Source organism: Chelonia mydas, chromosome 2, assembly GCF_015237465.2.
Source record: "Chelonia mydas isolate rCheMyd1 chromosome 2, rCheMyd1.pri.v2, whole genome shotgun sequence".
In the NCBI taxonomy this organism is placed as follows: Eukaryota; Metazoa; Chordata; order Testudines; family Cheloniidae; genus Chelonia; species Chelonia mydas.
In genome coordinates, this window is record NC_057850.1 from 37,147,443 (window position 1) to 37,166,784 (window position 19,342).

A 19,342-nucleotide genomic window follows, 5' to 3' on the forward strand; every position below is an offset into this window, starting at 1 on the left:
TTTTCTGCAAACTTCACAGTAGAGATGAGCCCAAGCCAAACCCCCGGATCTGGACTCTCCTGAATTTGGGTAAAAGTTGGCTCCACATCTGCAGTTTGCAACTCAAGCCCATCTCTAATTCAAAGAAGCAGAACAATGCACAGAAGCTGATGACAGAAGCATCTAAAAAGAAGTAACGTGATGGAATATTGGCACAGACACATGGACACCACTGCGGCTAGCAGGTATCACAGCTGGAACCTTCAGCACCAGCCCCTATTACAGGGATCGGCAACCTTTCAGAAGTGGTGTGCTGAGTCTTCATTTATTCACTTTACTTTAAGGTTTCGCGTGCCAGTAATACATTTTAACATTTTTTAGAAGGTCTCTCTCTATAAGTCTATATATTATATAACGAAACTATTGTCATATGTAAAGTAAACAAGGTTTTCAAAATGTTTAAGAAGCTTCATTTAAAATTAAATTAAAATGCTGATCTTACGCCGCTGGCCAGCTCAGCCCGCTGCCAGCCTGGGGTTCCGTTCACCCAGGCCAGCAGCAGGCTGAGCGGGGCCGGTGGCTGGGACCCCGGCTGGCAAGGGGCCGGCAGCCAGAACCGCAGACTGGCAGCGGGCTGAGCGGGGCCAGCGGCTGGGACCCCAGACCGGCAGTGGGCTGAGCGGCTCAGCCCGCTGCTGGTCTGGGATCCCGGTCCTGCCCACACAGAGTGGGTACCTACCTTCTCCCTGGTTCTAGCCCATTCACTTCCTCTCTCTCTGCACTGAGCTGAGGGTGGGAGTGCACTGAGCACAGGGCTGGGGGTGAAGGCACAGGCTGGGGGTTGGGGTGTAGGGCCTGGCCAAGAGCTAGAATGAGGGAGGGGGTCAGGGTTGGGGCAGGAGGTTTGGGTGTGGAGTGCTTACCTTGGCAGCTCCCATTTGGTGCAAGAGGTGCAGGTGGGAATGTGGGGGTGTGTGTGCAGGAGCTCCCGTTTGGTGCTCAGGGCGGGGGTGGGAATATGGGGGGTGCAAGAGTCAGGACATGGGGTGGGGGGGTGCAGGAGTCAGGGAAGCGGTCTGGGGCATGTGAGGGGGGTGCAGGAGTCAGGGCATGGGGTGGGGGGGGCTGGGTATGTGGGGGGGCTGGAGTCAGGCCTGGGGTCATGGGGGGTGCAGGGGTCAGGATAGAGGGTTGGGAGTTTGTGAGGGTGGTGCAGGGGTCAGGGCAGGGGGCTGGGAGTATGTGTGGGGGTGTAGGGGTCAGGGCAGAGGGCTGGGGGTGTGGGCTAGGATCGTGGGGGTGCTCCCAGCCCCCTGCCCAGAGCGGCTCACGGCAGGGGGCTGGAGGGGATATGCCCTGATTCAACGCCCCCTTCCCTGCCTCCTCCCCGGCGCTGGTCCGGCTAGGCTTCTCCCCCTCCCTCGCAAGGGCCATCAGCTGATGGGCGGCAGGGAAGGAGAAGAGGAAGGGCAAGAACCCAGCACACTGCGGGAAGAGATGGGGGAGGGGGGAGCTTGCCTGCCCTGCAGCAGCTGGCAGGACCAAGCTTCTTCACCCTGCCCCCACGGGGGAGCGGAGAAGAGTGGGCCGGGGCGGGCAGGATTTTTAATGGCATGCTGCTGCCTGCCGGGGTCCCGGCCTGGGTTTGGTAGCGGGCTGAGTGGGGCCGGTGGCTGGGACCCGGCAGGCAGCAGCGTGCCATTAAAAATGGGCTCGCGTGCCGTCTTTGGCACGCGTGCCATAGGTTGCCAACCCCTGCCCTATTATCTGACCTAAAGGAATTACTCCTTTAGCTCTGAGCACCATTGTTGTTCTGTAGGCCATGCTTTATATTAAGGATATATTAATGAATAATTTATAATGAATAGTTTATAGTGAATGATTAATAGAGGTTATAAGCATGTAACAGGCATGAATAATATGTGACATAGAGAGTTATAAGTAAGGCTGCGATTTAGTCACGGAGATCACTGGGACTTCCAAAGACCTCTGTGACTTTAGCCAGTGCTGGCTGGGAGCTGCAGGGTCGCCTGTCCCCTTCCCCCGCAGCTCCTGGCCACCATGGGCGGCAGGGGGGGGGCGTTGGCCACTCCCTGCCCCCGCAGGTGGCAGGGGGGTCCCGTGCTACGCCCTGCCGCTGCGGGCAGCAGGGGTGACCCAGAGGCAAGGAATCCCAGCTGCTCACGGCCACCCCGGGAAGCAGAGGGAACCCAGCGGCAGGGGGGATCCCCACTGCTCCCATGCACCGGGACCAACAAGAGGGACCCTCGGAGCTCCTGGCTGCTGCAGGCAGCAAGGGGGACCCCAGGAGCTCCCAGCTCCAGCAGGGGGACCCTGGAGTTCCCAACAGTCTCCTCCCACAGCTGCCCAGGCTCCCCCTTTTGTCATGGGTATTTTTAGTAAAAGTCAGGGACAGGTCACGGGCTTCCCTGAATTTTTCATTATTGCCCGTGACCTGTAGGTGACTTTTACTAAAAATATTCGTGACAAAAACTTAGCATTAGCTATGAGCACATCAGTACAAGGTGCTATAGATGGTTATACCAATCTATGGCAATTTACTACAACATAAATTAATCATTTCTTAATCCTTCATAAACTATCCTGTATTTTTAATATGAAGTATGTGCAATATGCATTACTTGTACCATGCCTAAAGGTGTTGTAGGCGCCTCAGGAAAGATAGCTAGACAATACCGTGCCTCAAAGTGCTTACAAGCTGGAATATAGAAATGACCCAGCCAGTTAGCATGAGAACAGACCAGAAAGGAGTGTCTTGGACCAGTCACAAGCAGGAGACATGATCACAAACACTAAGCTAGTTTATTGTTATGTTAGCACTCTTGAGAACGAGAATTCTCCCACTCCAAGAGGAAGCTGGTAACTACTGAATTATCTTTAAGAAGGCCCTGATATTGTACTCTAGATGCAACAGAAACAGAAGCATGAGGAATAATAAACTGACTATAAATAATAAGCACTACAAAGATCAGTGTGTTCATTAGTTAACATCTAGATCTACATGCAAATACAATTTAGACATGATGTTGCATAATGTCTTCTGTCTCTGTCACAACTTGGCCCAGTGTGTGGAATAGATGTAGCATAGACTAAGCACCGAGTTATTATTGTCCCATGAAAAAGAAAAGTGCAACAGTTTTGAGGAGCACAGTGTTTGAAAGCTCATGTATGAACTATACTGGACAATCATTTTGTTCCAAAGTGGCAGCATCATTTGTGACACCAGCAGTTTGGAAGCCCAATGTCCAACATCTTAATTTTTGATTAAAGGAAAATCTGTTTTTTAAACATTTTATTTGGCAATGGTAACCACCAAAGAGCTTATTTCAATTGCACTTAACTGAAATATCATACAGGAGTGCCTACAGTGCAAGAGCTTATTCCTAAGAAATGTTTTGGCAAAGTTTAGATCCATATTAAATAGTTCTCGTGTTTGACATTGAACATTGTACCATTAAACCTAGTTATTCCAGGTTTCATTCAAGTTTACTATTACAGTCTAAATAAAAACTACAGATAGGAGTGCCTGGAAGTCAGTGCCGGCCTATTTCTCTTCAAATTAATACAAATATAAAATACATTAATTTTAGCATATATAACACATTGCTTATGCACAGCATTCATTTTGCTGTACTCCGGTATACTGAACACACACTGTAGATTTACTTGTTTGGGCAAGGGGCCTAAAATGTATCAATTAAACCATTGTGAAATCCTGGTCCATTGAAGTCAGTAGGAATTTCACCCCATGTCATCAAAGGTGCAAAGGTATGAACATTGGTACTGCAGCATGTATGTACTAGTGCCAAAATATACAGCTTTAAATAATAGTTGTGACATGATATAACTTCTCTCTACATTTGCTCTGTTAGTGTATTTCCTATGACAACTAAACAGACAGATTAATTTGGCCTGGGAGGTGAAAGGGAATTTTTAATTAATCTTCCTCGACGGATGGACAGTTTTCAACTTGAATCACTAGGGCCAGGTTGGTAGGAAGGAACTCAGTAACAGCACCTTAGTAGTTCTCACCAAATAGGTAGGTTACTAAACAATCCTAGTCTGAGACCTTGTCTATGCTACACAATTACACTGCAGTAATTACTCCATTTTTCATGTCCACACTACCCTCCCTCTGCCTGTGGCACACATCCTCACGAGGAGCCCTTCCACTGATTTATGAAGGGCAGTGTGGGGAGCTGGCGCCCGGCAGTCGGGCTCCCAGCTGGGAGCTCTGGGGGAGCTGAGAGCCTGGGCTCTCAGTGCCGGGCAGGGAGACTCCAGCTCTGAGCCATGCAGAGAGCCCAAGCCCAGGTTCTCACCACAGGCAGCAAGGCTCCAGCTGTCAGCATTGCAAGGCTCACAGCTGGAACACCTTCCCTGCCCTGGGGGCTCAATTTCAAAACAGGGACCCTACCAGCAGTGAAACTGACATTCTCAGCAATGCAAGTAACTACAAACTATGAACTACGTCGAATTAAGTCTTACGCCTCTTGCCAAGGTGTATATGTTAAGTCAGTGTACCGGGCGAGTTACAGCAGCGGGAGGAACACTGTAGTGTGTACTCTTACAGAGTAGGTCAACATAAACTGCTTTAAGTTGACCTAATTCTGTGGTGTAGACCTGGCCCCAGTAGAGGCTGGCAGCATTGGAAAGTGTACAGGCAAACCTGGTGTTCTCTGTCTGGGCTGAGAGCCTAGGGACTGCTCCCAGTACAGGTGATCTTTGATTACTCCTTTGTTTTTACCAGTGCTATTTTCTCTGCCATCTCCAAATCCTCCTTTTCTCATTCCTCCCCATCCCTGCCTGCACTCAATCGTTTGGTTCCCTCAGGCAGTCAAAACAAGGTAAACTCTGCCTGCTTTGGTCTAGCAAACTCCTTAGGCCAGAATCTGCTGCAGATTACTGGGTATGTAAACTGCACATGGGGGGGTGGGGAGTGGGGAGAGCTATTGAAGTCAAGACACTCCCACAGATTTGGACTTTAGGTGGAAGGTGGAAGGCAGCAGGTGGAAGCTCTGCCAGTGATGAGATCTTCCTAAGCACATGGGGAGGGCAGTTGCAGGCTCTCAGAGAATCTCGTAAATGCCTCTGGTGGGATGAGTAATAAACAAGCTTATCAAGATAACTCATCAGGATTCAAACAGCTTTGTCTCACCAAAAACTGGGAGTAAACAGTTAAAAGCAGAAAACAAAGGGTGACGGGGAGTGCTGCGTGCTCACTGGCAGTCACTCATGCAGACTCTGAGCTCCTGAGCAGACACCAAGAATGGATATTTGCACATGTATATTGTTTTGCAGCACTGCTTTCTAATAGCAGGAATGTTTTATAGTAATGGACGTCTTCGTAGCAGGATCAGTTTAGATTTAGGAATGGAGTTTCTGTATGTTTCCCTTTTTCACATTTTCTAGGGCAACGTATGGGAAGTGCTGAATGGACATGATGATGTAGCATCTTGGGCCCTAATCCTACAACAGACAGAGGGCAAATGGACTGCTGTGTCTGCACAGAGACTCATTATTTGATTTTGATGGGGCCCTGTGTGGATGTTGCAGTCCACCAGTTCACTATCTTTAAAGAATCAGGCTTCGGAAAGAGTCTATAACAGTGTTGGGTGAAAGATCATGCCTTGGTCAATGAACATGCTTTTTAAAAAAAAATAAAGAACCTTGCCTTAGACAGTATCAGTGGAGGCGTATTAGAAACATGGAATTTTTTCACATTTAGTCACACTATGGTTGCTTGCCTTAACCTGCTGCTAAACGAAAACACCTGAGAAATACAGAGAGGAGGCACAATTTGGGGGTAAGTCCAACCTTGTAAGAATACCACTCAAGAAAACAAGGCCAGCAAATAAACTGGAATATTGATTCATTCCCTTGAAACCAAATAGTGAATTTCTCAGAGACAGCATTCAGCTGTACTATTATTAGAAGCCTTATTTTCCCAGGACCAAACATGATTCCATGAGGTTGGACACTATTAGATGATTACTGACAATTTCTGGAATTTCTTCCAACTAAAACAACAGCCCTGCCCACCAATCACTGTTATTTAATACATTGAACATTCAGCTGTTGACCGCAGTGTAGACATTATAAAAATAACTGATAAAGCTACTTATTTTCAAAATCAATGTCAAGAAATAAATAGGAGAAAGCTTTTAAGAGCCAATCTTTACAGGCTAATTATGAGTCCTCATTAGTGTTCTAATTAAAGATTAACAAAACAGATGCCCTGATTCAGCAAAGCATCTAAGCATGTGCTCAAGTCCCAGTGACTTCAATAGGACTTAAGCACATGCTTAACTTTAAGCATGTGAGTAACCCCATCCTTTTTCAACAAAGCACTTAAGCACATACTTAAGCTTAGGCATTTGTCTATATGGGAAAGTTTCACCAGTGACACCAGTATAATTATACTTGTATAGTTAAACCACTGTAGTTATACTGGTAGAACTGCTCAAGGGGGCATTCCTATTCCAGAATAAGTGTGGCTTTTTTTTTTTTTTGGCTTAGTTTAAACAGTTTACAAGGAAACGTAAATTAAATCAGGAAAAGACATTCTTATACTGGAATAAGACTGTCCACACAGGAGGTTATACCCATATAACTAGAGTGGTTTAAATTCAACCTTATCCTATACCAGTATAACTTTCCCCATAGACAAGCCCTAAAAGAGAGCTATCTAGAAACAGAGGGACAGCTTAGACATTCAAATAAAAAAACTGCTTGGGACATTCCACGAGTTTAGGTTTGAAAAGTTCCCAAAGTATCATCCTTTCTGTTGAGAAGAGTTTTCCCCATGTAGAGGAGTTGGAGTGCATGGGGCATAGGTTTCCCATCAATGGAGGAGTTGTGGGCATGCTATTCTCTGAGTCCCACATGACAGCACAGCTCTTTCACTGGTTCTTTTGTTGCATCCTCTTCCCCTTAGCCCAATTCTCAATAGGGCTGAGCAATTGCTAACAGTTGTGTCACAAAGCTTTGACCTGTAATCACTAGGTAGTCCAGGTGTTAAAAAGTTCTACCACCTATGGTAATTTTGTACAGTATTTGCAATGCTGTTCACATATAAATTGCATTTACCTTTTACAGAGTTGATTTTTCCCTCTTTGAATGTTCTATTCCCTCACATAATAGCAAACTGTGTTTCTCCACATTTCAATATGGAGTATGGAGGAGAATATAAATTCTTAAAACTACTCACTTACCAATGTCAAGGACCCTCTGTTTAGCTGTGTGCTGCCGAGAATGCCAGTATTTCCAATACTTCAGCTGTTCCTCTCGGTTTTTATCTTCACTGAATACAACCATGACCACACTCTACAGAAAAGGGGAGTGGAGACTATATTACTGGCAGTACCTCGCGTTTAATTAATTCTGAGATGCCTAAGTACTAGAAACTTCCACCTGCCTCCACTGCCACTAGAAAATCTGCCCTTGAAGGGAATACCATTCAGTGTTTTGTATTCTGGCCCTACATGTGTGATGCATTTAATATTTGTGTGCAATAGAAAGGTAATTTAAAAATAAAGCAGGGACAATGATGATGGTTTTTGTGGAGTTTGAGTAAAATGTGACTGAGTATTTAAATGTAAGAGGGCTGTGTTTCATACTGCTAAAAGTGGTGATCTCAAAAGCAAAAGCATCCCAGATTCTAATTCTGACTGAGATACTTGGAATAAGTCATTTGGACTCGTTGGGCCTTTAGAAGATTATATAAAAGTAGGAATGATATGCTCGGTATGACAGCAGCTCTTCTGGGTAAAAGAAACGTACACAAAAAGTTCCTATAATGCTGCAATCAACTAAGTGTGTGGCGGGTGGGGTGGGGCGGGCAGGATTGGGGACAGCACCGCAGGAAAATCAGAAGTGCAGCAGGAAATATCATTGTGAATTTTCTTGTTGTTTAAAAAAATATATAGCCACAAATTGATTTAACACAGCTGAAAATACACCCTAACAAAAAAGTAGTATTTTAGTGCCTGCAACAGTCAACAATTCAGACAAATTACAGCCTGTAATGTTTAATGTTTGAGCTACTTTCAAACAGGTGTTTTCATATGTGATGAGCAGCAGTCACTAAAACATAGTGTTCTTTTTCTGCATTTGTGGATATACCACTTTATATATTTCTTAGTCCAGTGGTCCCCAAACTTTTCAGAGTAGCACCCGCTCTTACCCCTGGCCATGCCCCTCCTCAGAAGCTAGGGCTGAGAGCGGAGCCATGGCTCCCCGGGGAGGGAGGAGAGGAGAAGGCATGGAAAGAGGCAAGGGGTCCGAGGCTGGGGCGCAGCTGGGGGTGGGCCTGGGGTCGAGGCAGGAGCTGTGGCCAGGGGACTGGGGTGGGCCGGAGCAGAGCTGGGGGCGCAGTGGGGCTGGGTAGCGTTCCCTCTCTGCCCTTGAACGTTCCTCCACACACACCCCAGGGAGGGGCACGCTCCACAGTTTGGGGACCACTGCCTTAGTCCCAAGCACCCATCTATGTCAGAAGTCTTGCATATATTTTTATTTTTACCACAATGCTATATGGGTTTTTTACTGAGCCTCATTTGAGTTTCCATTTCAAGTTCTGGATTCATTTTGCTCTAATTAGGTGATACCGAAAACCAAACCAAAACAAATTGTAAATTCACTCTACATCTTAACTCTGGAGTCATAAAAGCTCAGGAAAAAACTTGCCGATTTAAGCACATTTAATAAAAATTCTGTCTGCAGTCACAAACACTGCATGCTAAAGTAACCTGAAATTATAGAAAACAAAAAATAGCCCCTTCAATGTGTTCTTTTTGTTCTTAGCTGAAGAAGTTTTTCCCAATCTCCACACAAATTCCCCATAAATAGCCTCCCACCTTGAATCACCAAACTGTTTAAAAAAATGTCTGCCTCTGAATGTAAATTCTCCCAAAACTATGTGTGAGATAAAGAGCACAATTTATGGTGTTCCCTTGGACCTGATCCAGTGCAGTGACATTGCTGAATAGCCTCTTGCTAACTGCAATTGACTTTGCAGCAGGCATTTGTTCTAGGATTATATTCATATTTTCTCCCTTCTAGCAGGGTTTGAGGGTTGTCCCCAAACTGTCTCAGAAGGGATTATGTCATAAATCTGGTAACCCCTTTAAGAGATCTAATCATCTAAGAGCCTCAATAAACAGATTTATTTCATCTTGCTTTAATCCCCCACTGTGTCTCTGACACACAGCAAGAAAACCATGTTGCAAATGAGATTGGACTACAGTGGCCACAGCGTTCTCAGCCTGGTAGTATTTCATCTGCTTCACATACTTGCTGCACTTTGAGCTTCAGGGGGCAGCGCCATTCTCAGGGCAGCAGCTTTGAGGCTCATTTTTCATTTCAAGTCTAATGAGTGATCACCAGTTAATCTGAAAGATTACTGGGTGAGCCCAGTGTGTTCACCACAGTTTGATTGTCACAGCTCTGCTTCAGAAGCTGAGAACTGAGATGAAGCTGTAAATCTGATTTCCAAGGTGGGAATCTCCATAAAGGTTGCATTCTTCTTGAATATAAAACAGCTCACACGCATAAACCACGCTTGTTTTGATTTTTAAAACAGATCATTAGTAAATTAATGGCCCAATACTGCCAGCTGCTAATGCCCTCAACCTCCCATGACTTGAGTGGGAGCTGGGAGAGCTCACTCAGCACCTCACAGGTTTGGGCCACGAGGACACAAGCCGGTGCTTAACATTGGATGTCAGTGCAATTTAAGCATGTGCTTAAAGTTAAGCAGAGGAATAAGTGCTTTGCTGAATCAGGCCCATGAATGGTTCCACTGAAGTCAATGGGAGTACTCGTGCTGAAAGTGTCTTGCTGAATCATGGCCTTAGACAGATATATACTCAACTGGGCAGCTCATGAGATGGGACTGAAAAAGGACTAAAAAATATACAGCACATATCCATAGCTGATAACTTTTCCCCATATTTCTGTTGGTGTTGTAGCCAAGTGTTTCTGCTGTTCCCACAAGAAAAATAAAACAAACCAAGAGCAACCCCCTGAACGTATCGGCAGAGTTCTGTTCTGTATAGCAAAGGCTGCCATACCCTGACTTTGCTGATGGGATGTCGGAAACACTTGTTGTCACCCGTCTCGCTCAGAGTAATGGCATAAAACTGTCCTTTGTTCAAATAGGTCATTGGTCCTTCCCCTTGCTTTTGACGCAGAGATTTGGTAGCTTCTAGAGTATACTGAAAAGTGCTGCTGTGAGAGAGAAAGAGAGAGAGAGAGATCAAACAATCTCCATGACTTTTCCTTTTCTTTTTGTCCTTATTTATTTATACATTTCATATGCGTACAGATGGTATTGGCATAAAATTAATAGGAAACTAAATAGCAATAATGATGGGAAAAGGTCAAAATACATAAAAACAGAGACAGGTGATTCAACAACTAAAGTTCTCTTCCTTTAAATCCATCAAATCTGGAATTCATTAAGAATAGACTAGCTAGATTGTAAGCCTCTTTGGGCAGAGACTGTCTCTTTAGTTTCTCTGTACATAACTACGGTCAACTATGGGCCTCTATATACACCCCAGTGATGAAGGTGCTGATTAATAGGTGGGAATAGAGCTTGTTTCACCGCTAGTAAGGGGAGCTAAGCTGCCTCTATGAACATTTGAACCTGCAGCTGGCACAGGAAGAAGAGTCCAATGAGAGGAACACAGAAGCTGCTGCGATGGTGTGTGGGAGGAACAAGACTCCTGACTACCATTCGAGGAGATGGGAAAGGGGAATGGCAGAGTTGGGTTAATTTTTTTAAAAACAAATTAGAATCTAATTTTTAAGGGTATCTTTAGAAATGAACCCGACGGTGCAGAATACCTAGATTTCTCTGGTCGTGCAATTGATGAATAATACAATTAGAAAAAATAAAAGACAAGACATTAGTGATGTCATCGTATGAGAATTAGGATTTTGGAAGGGGAGATGTTCCATATGAGAAACTGCACCTTTATCTGTGGTGCACACTACGAAAAAGTTTGAGAATCTCTGTCCTATAGACTCCTTCCCTAAATAAACTCTTCACAGAACATTGTCTGTTGGCAACCTACCACGCTGCATTACGACAATTCAGTATATTCATCCCCATCACACTATAGTAAAACTTGCTGAAAAAATGTTTCCTTTCAAAATACTTTTACAGACACCATGATGGAAAGAGTCATTTACAGGATATTGCCACAAGTTGAAGAAAATAATACCTTCTCAAAGGTCTGAATTCAACAAAGCATTTAAGCACTACTGAATCAGGGCCAAAAGCAAGAACATGCTAAACCAAAAGGTTACGGTGTCCTTGAATTTTTAGTCTAAAAGAAATTAACTCTGATGTCATACCATTGCCTCTGACAATATGAAAAGGAAATAAGGCAAAGACCGAAACACTGTTTTTCTTATTTTTAGCCACCAAATAAAAAAAAACCAACCAAAATTCAGTAATAACAAGAATTTTTTTTCAAATCTTACCCAAAGAGATGGAAAAAAAAAACCCCAAACCCTCCATTGCATCTTTCCTCCACCAGATGCAAGAACGTTCAGAAACTGTTTAGTTTCAATATAGTTTAGTAGTAATTTTTATAATTTGAAATGAAGGCTAAATTTTAAAGGTGTTCCTAATTACGTTACTCTACTCTAAAATTTATTCTGTTTTAATATTTAAAAAAAAAGTTTGTTTTTTGTGCTAAATTTTGCATTGTTTTGAAAAGACTACTGTATGTACAGTATACATTTTGTTTATGATAAAAGGGTATTTTAAACACAAAAGGCCAGATTCTCATTGACATTAAGGCTCCTTTACATCAGTCAGTGTATAAAGGAATCTAAAATGGATTTTAGTGTGAATCAAAATCAGACCAAGAAAGTACCACAGTACAACTGACTAATAGTCCATGTGCCTTAGTTTGTTCTCCTGTGTTTGACAGTTTCCTACTCTGGATGTTTCAGAAGGTGTTAAAAAAACCCCAAATCCCAGACATACTGCACCTGGCCAATTGTGTAATACCTGTACTATACCACAGTGGAAATTTCTTCCAAATTCCAATTGGCAATCAGTTTATGCCCTAAAGCATGAGCATTGCTACCACTTGTCATTTTTACCCTAGCAAATGTAACTGCAGTTATTATTCAGAAAACTTTCTAAGCCTGTTTTGAATCTCATCAACTGCCTGATCTAAAAGACCTTTGAAATCAATGTGAATCTTTCAATCCACTGCAGTGGGTCTTGGACCAGGCCCTAAATTATGTTCATGTTATTCATCTGAAGCATTCATTTCTGTACATACAGGGTATGGAACACTTAGTAGAATGCTGTATAATTCACAGAGGGGAGGCATTTCCTTTCTGAATGGTAAATTATCATGTGAAGTTGCCCTTGGCTCTTATGCTAAAGGTTTTCACCTTAGTAGAAATGCTGACAATACAAACACTCCTGGATTATGTTTCAAAAATACCCAACACAGGAAATGGAAACTATGCTGCATTGATGCTGCAGATATATTCCTGTCTAAAGACTCAGTCCTGATCCATTGAGGATAATGGGGGTTTTGTCACTGACTTCTTCAGAAAGGGACTGGGCCTTAAGAAAGCTACACCATAAAAAAAAAGCCCCAGGCATGAGGGCCCCAATCCAGGAAAAATCTTAAGCATATGTCTAACTTTGCACATGAATAGTCTGACTGATATAAATTGAACTACTCATGTGCTTAAAGTTAAGTACATGCTTAAGTGTTTTCCTGGATCAGAGCTAATATGAGTCAATGACTAATCTAGCTCTTGCCCATTTATATGCATGCATTTTGCTGCATTTAGTAGCTAACAGCAACGACTGGTTATTTCTCCAAAACTTCAGTTTTATTTTGCAGTACTTAGCTGGGTGGTGACAGACACCACCAGATTAAATAATACAAAATACACAGAAACGTACCACAATATATAGTGACAAAGATCACCACAACCAATTGTTACAAAACAAAACAAAATGGGAATTTCATAAAATTGGGGGAGCTGATTTAACAACCTCAGACATGTGTGCTCTGCATCCTTCCGTCCTGGAAGGCAGTGAAGATTTTCCAGGAGCAGGCTGGCAATCTGTGCTCTGTACTTGGGGTACCAAGAGCCTGGTTCTCCTCTCACACCAGTTTTACATTTGTACAGCGCCATTGACTTAAGCAAAGTTATTTTTGATTTAAGCTTGTGCAAGTAGGAAGAGAATCAGGCCCTGACACTCAGGGCAGGTCTACACTACAGGGTTATGTCGACCTAAGTTATGCAACTCCAACTACGTGAATAACATAGCTGGAATCGACATAGCTTAGGTCAATTTATTGCAGTGTCTACATTGTGCAGTGTCTAAACTCTCCTGTCAACTTACCTTATGCTTCTTGTTCCTGATGGAGTACCAGCGTCAACGGGAGAGCGACTGGCGGTCGATTTAGCAGGTCTTCGTTAGACCGGCTAAATCGACCCCCGGTGGATTGATCGCCACAGCGTTGATCCACGGTAAGTGTAGACCTGCCCTCAGTGAAGACACACACACTAGTCAGATTTTAAAGCCAATGTGCAGAGCAATGGAGGGGACCAGCAGTACATCCCTAGTGGTGGCAAAGTGGGGTTCTCCATACTATATTTTAATATGAGGCCAATCCAGCTCCATCTATTCCCATTTGTCTTTGAGTAACCTACCTTGCTGTTTGTTCGTAAATGTATTCCTCAGCCCCTACTGATGCACTGCGGTACTTCTAAAAGTTATACAAATAAAAAACAAACAAAAAATAGATGAGGAATTATTGGATACAAAGAAATTTACAATTACTGACAAGATCATATTAAAACTTTTCTAGTTAGGGAACCCTTATAATAAACTATCAGGTAGTTAAGACTCAAAATACCTATTAGCCTGAGTAGTCCCTATGCGGTTTCACTTCTAGAGTTGACACAGAGAAATTATTTGCACCAAGTGTTTGGATTTTGTCAGTCTAGCAAGCTCATTATAACAATATCAGTAAAGTGGCAGGTATTTTTGTGTTCTGCTTGCCCTTACATTATCAGATGTTTAGAAGAAACCTGTAATAACATGCATGACTCACAATTGCAAGCATGTCCTAAGCTGAAAATTAAACGAAAGCTTTTACGGTACCTATATTTTTAAAGAGGGTTTATGTGAATCTATTTCTAATTGTCCTCCACAACCCACACACTGAGGCTCATAAAAATTCGTATTATTGTATCATCTCATTTGGATGGGTGTGGGGACACAGGCTCAGGAAGTATTCTGCATGTAACACAGGATCATATTAGAATAATAGATTCATTTGACAAAATGAAAACAGATCTATAAAAAGGTACAGATGAAAAATGTGAAATATATTGCATCAAGAGGCTGAATTATGAAAACTATGTCCACTGCATAAATTGAAGAAAGAACCATACACTACATTATAGAGCAGAGGAAAATGATAAGAGATCCTTATCTATTCTATGAGATCCTTGCTTTTTCAGTTTACCTTTTGTGGCCATAATACACTGTTTCTAAAACCTCTCTGATGGATCGTTAGGTATAATCTCATGGATTATTAATTATTACTATACTATTTTGTCACCACTCACGGTTAATTACATATTGATGTGCCATGATAAAAATGCTCTGCAATAAAAAGACTTGAAACCTGTTTAAGAGATGTCAGTTTATTACAGAGTATTTTTACCATAGCACAGCAGTGGTTGTAGCTTTGCAGTTGACTGGTCTGATTTTTATATCATTTTATGTGATATTTTCAGTATGGCTTGGTATAGTGATGCCAAGAATGTCTCCGTAGAATAAGCAATTTTAAAAGATTAATCCTTGTTTTTGTGAGATAAATACAACTAGTTTCTATTAATTAGTATGTAACTAAACTAGTTTATTTAATCCAGCTGAGACACAATTTAAAATCTGATCCGTTATTTAAATCCATATTAAAATCAGGCAACAGTCAGACAGAAGAAATTACCATTTTTATAATATTATGAAAAATCATGATCATAGTACTGTAATTTATATGGAATGTTATACATAATTCTCTTGCATTCTGCCTTGGCTGATAAAAAGAATATACATCAAGATGACTTTTCTAAAAGGTATCTGCACTTGCACTTTTATAACAAATGGATGAGCATAGGGCAATGAAATGTGGGGAGGCAATCTTGTTGGTAGAAAAATGACTTTTTACGAACTTACACTTCACACTTGAGACAATTGGTCCAAGGCCCTCAAACTCATTCACACACATAGCTCTTACTCACATGAATATTCACATTGATTTTAAAAGAGATTGTTCACATGAATAAGAGAGCTGGACTGGGCCCATCCTGCACACATTTTCAAAAACAAGGGTCATAACTCATATGAGTAATTTTATTGAATGCACCAAGAATATTTATATGTGTGAAGTTGCTTATGTGCTGGAACGTTGGTAGGCTTGAGCCGTGTTTGTAAGTTACAGTAGACAGTGCATAATGCCTAACTTTCAATTGGTAATATAAATGACAGAGTATATTTTTAAAAAAATGTGACAAAATATTACTGATGTCACTGAGGTATTAGCAAATATATGTTTTCGCTCTTGTTTTCCAGTTTGTTAATTTTGTCCGTTTGACAGCACTTCATAGGATGGATTCACTGTTCTGTGAAAGTTCAGCTGCATCTCCAACAGCATGTACTGGCATGATGGGATCAGTGCCATGAACTACCCTGGGGAAAGCCTATGTGCACACTACTCCTCAGCTCCTACAAGAGGGTATTTACCCGTTTCTAGCATAAGGGTTGAAGCCATATAATTATAATTAATTCATAATAGTGCTTGTGCTCCCAGTTTAGTTTAAACTGATTTTTAAAAGCACAATAGATTTCCTCATTATGTCATCACAGAATGAATTCAGGTTGTATAGGTGCCCTAAATATGCATTTCCATACCTTAACATATTTGTATTTCTTTTAAGTTTAATTCTGCATTTCCTGGGTTTGAATACTTGTTTTGGAGATAATTACATCCCTGTAATCTTTTTTTCCTAAATGAGTCATACATACTCTCAACCTTAACTCCATCTTAATGTAGTTTTTGTCTGGGAGTTTCCTTGGGTTTTTTTAATTATTAATAATTTCATACATTAACAGGAATCAGGAAACCAAAGGTGAATGTTACTATGTGATTTGAAGATATGTAGTATCAACCTTAAATTATTTTTAAAATTTTAACCTCTAGGATCAGGCACTCTAGAGCAGCACAAAGCAACCAGAGCATACTGGCCAGTTAAACTGAATTTACAGCTGCTTAGCATTGCCAGAGCAGTGCATAGCAGCCAGAGCACACATCAGTTCTTCCCTCCCTCCTGTTCTCAACATTCCTCTGTACAAACACCCACCCACATACCCCATCTTCCCCCTACCTTTTGACCTCTACATTTCCTTTCACCCTCCTAATGCCACTCGTTTCCCCCTCTTGCCCTTCTTGATGAGCAGATCTGGTGCAATGGATAGCTTTTGAAATGACCTATTTAGGATTAATGGTAATTTTTTGCCATTACTTTTCACAACTAAAAAATGTATTCATCAACAGAGGTTGGTGGATAAACTCTTCCCCTTAAGAGATGCTCATGAACAATTATCCACTTTCAGAATGGCTACCATCTCCTATTGTTGCGAATAGGACTGAAGCTACAGCCTGCTAATAGTTAACTTGCCCTCTTTCAAAATAAGCCACCCCTACCCACTTTATTCTCAATGGGACTGGGCCACAAGATGCCCTCTATAAAAATACCCATCACCTCTCATTGTTTCCAATAGGTACGAAGCCAAACTACCATCTAGGAAGATGGTGTTCCCCTATGCTGTCAGAAGGCAGAGAAGAGCACTGTGAGGAGCAGCTGAGTTCACTAAAGACGGTCACAGTCATTCACCTACTCCTCTGTTGTGCAGAGAGCTAAAATATGCTGCTTGTGTTATTTATTAATTATTATTAATTATTATTATTATTAATATTGTAGTAGTAACTACGAACACCAGTCAAGGACAAGCCCCCACTGTGCTCAGTGCTGTCCAACACAAAGTCACACTGTATGATTCTTTTTAATGAGTTCCAAGATACTAGTTCAAAAATGAAAAACTTACTTCTGTTCCCCCATCTTTGAAAGTGTCGCTGTAAGTACTATCAGGAGTACTACGCTGGTCATCTTTGAGATAGTTTGTATGGGGGGCAATGTTGGGCACTTCATACTGAGTTTGTTCGAAGATAACCCCCCTGTGCTCCTCGTTTTCGCCCCTAACATAATGCACTTGCGGGGCCATAAAAACTGGTGTGAACTCTTCTGCCTTTACCACGGTAACTCCAGTCACCGAGATTGGCGTTGGGCTCCCAGATACATTTGTGCTGTACTCCCTTTTGGAAGACTCCAGATGTTCTTGGTTTAAGGAGAGATTAACTGGCACTGTCTTCAAGACTTGAACTCTGTTCTCTCCTCCACTCAAATTACTCTGAGCTTCATTAGTACCAAGACAATTTCTGTGAAACAAACAAAAACCTGTGAATTGTCCGAATAGAAACTGGCATCAAATTTCCTCATTTAGAGAGTGTGCTGATTGCTACAGAAGTCAGGAAGAAAATACACCTGCAATGCAAAACTTTCTTCATGTATTGAGGACCAGGAAAGGTTACCTTCTTCTGAAACATCAGTGAATGAATGGTCTCATCTAGTATGACAAATCCTGTGTGACCTAGTTTTCATTCTCCTTAGGCTACTATTTGGATACATAGTTAATAGATCAATACAAAAGCCTATTGGCCAAAATAAACATCAAGGGTTTTATATGAAATAATACATATTACTCACAGTAGAAAAATTTTCATGTGGAATAGAGAGAGTGAATTGTCAATAATGAGATTAATATTTTGCTATCTGCCCTTTCAGATAACCAGGGGATGTGACCATGTTTACTGATGTAATTCCTGAAGAAGTACTTAGAGGAATCCCATCGTAACAGAGCAGGACAGTAATTGTTGCGGGTGCACTGTAGCTTTCAGCAGCACCACCCTATATCTTATGAAGGTGCCCTTAAAAATCCATATAATGCGCAGTTGTCACACACATGCAATGGTTAATTCATAAAGCTTTCAGCTTCCAACAGCTGCTACATGTTTTGTTCTCATTTTCAGTAACTAATGAGAGTTGCTCTGATGAGAAAATGACTGCCATCTTGGCTTTCTGTTGGATGGATGTTTTGCCAATCCTGCTGTGGAATTTCTCTAGAGCTAGATGGAAGTGGAATTCTCTCTCTAGATGCAGATTGAAGAAGTTTCAGGTTATGTCTTCACTGTCAAAAAGGAGCTTTTTGTGCAACAAGATACCTAGTTTATATAAATCATAGTGGAGACAAGGCACTGTTAGTTTTTATCTCTATGTAACTAGCTGAGACAAACTCCACTTTGGGGCATAGCTATGATCTTGACTAACTAAGATAAAAGTTACCTGTGCCTTCTCTCCACTAGGATTTTACATTGAGATAGCTAACTCGATGTACAAACATACCTATTTTTTGCAGGGAAGACATAGCCTCACTCTCTCCTGCTCGTGAGTCTCAATAAAGTCAGTTGTTTTCTTCTTAACCTGCCACACAGGACCCTTTAGCAACTTTGACTCCAGACACAGCAAAAGCTGTAATCTGAAAGGTGTGGGGGGAAGAAAACGTTTGACAGAAGGTAGTTTTAATGAAGAAGGTGCTATGTAAAGTTATTTGCTCCCTGACAGAGATGAGATTAGGCTAAGTATAACTACCTAAACCAGTTTACTGAAGCCAAACTACATAGCTTTTGTTACCCAAAAAAAGCAGTATTTCTAATGTCAATATTTTTTTCTGGTTTACTTTTTCAAATAACATGACAACTTCACTGGGATTCTTTATTACTTTGCAAATCACTTTTTTTTAAAATCCCGTTTAATTTTTTTAATATGTACAGCTGTGTAATGGTTGCTTCCCACACTAGACTTTGTTCTTTTATCTTGCAGAAGGAAGTCAGAGGCCATAACAATTCTTTTGATTCACATCTGATCAAAGTTTCTTTTACTTGCAGTGTATTAATATATTATTTTAAATGATACAATACCTTTTATCTTGGTCTTCTTGATTGTCATTCACTTTGTTAACAGACAACAGCCTTTTATCTCTGGGAACCTGAGAAAAGCACCAGGCATTGGTCAGGCAAGTGTAACAGTTTGTATTTGCAACTTCAGATTAATATAGTCTAACAAAAGGTAAGGTTTATTTAGACCAAGGATGTCAAACTCATGG

General features: G+C 41.8%; 1 protein-coding gene across 4 annotated transcripts in view; it reads right to left on the reverse strand.

Annotated features, from left to right (window-relative positions):
* Positions 1–19,342, reverse strand: part of GRHL2 (grainyhead like transcription factor 2) — a 106,359-nt gene that overhangs the window by 53,025 nt on the left and 33,992 nt on the right. For 2 of the 4 annotated variants that reach the window (XM_043539255.1, XM_027831074.3), the window contains exons 3-7: positions 19,158–19,225; positions 17,168–17,558; positions 13,705–13,760; positions 10,071–10,224; positions 7,215–7,326 (exon numbers count right to left, since the gene is read on the reverse strand). In XM_043539255.1, coding sequence (XP_043395190.1) covers positions 7,215–7,326; positions 10,071–10,224; positions 13,705–13,760; positions 17,168–17,558; positions 19,158–19,225 — 781 coding nt within the window. Of the gene's footprint in view, positions 1–7,214; positions 7,327–10,070; positions 10,228–13,704; positions 13,761–17,167; positions 17,559–19,157; positions 19,226–19,342 lie in introns of all 4 variants that reach the window. The other 2 variants (XM_027831073.3, XM_027831072.3) reach the window with 1 other exon arrangement.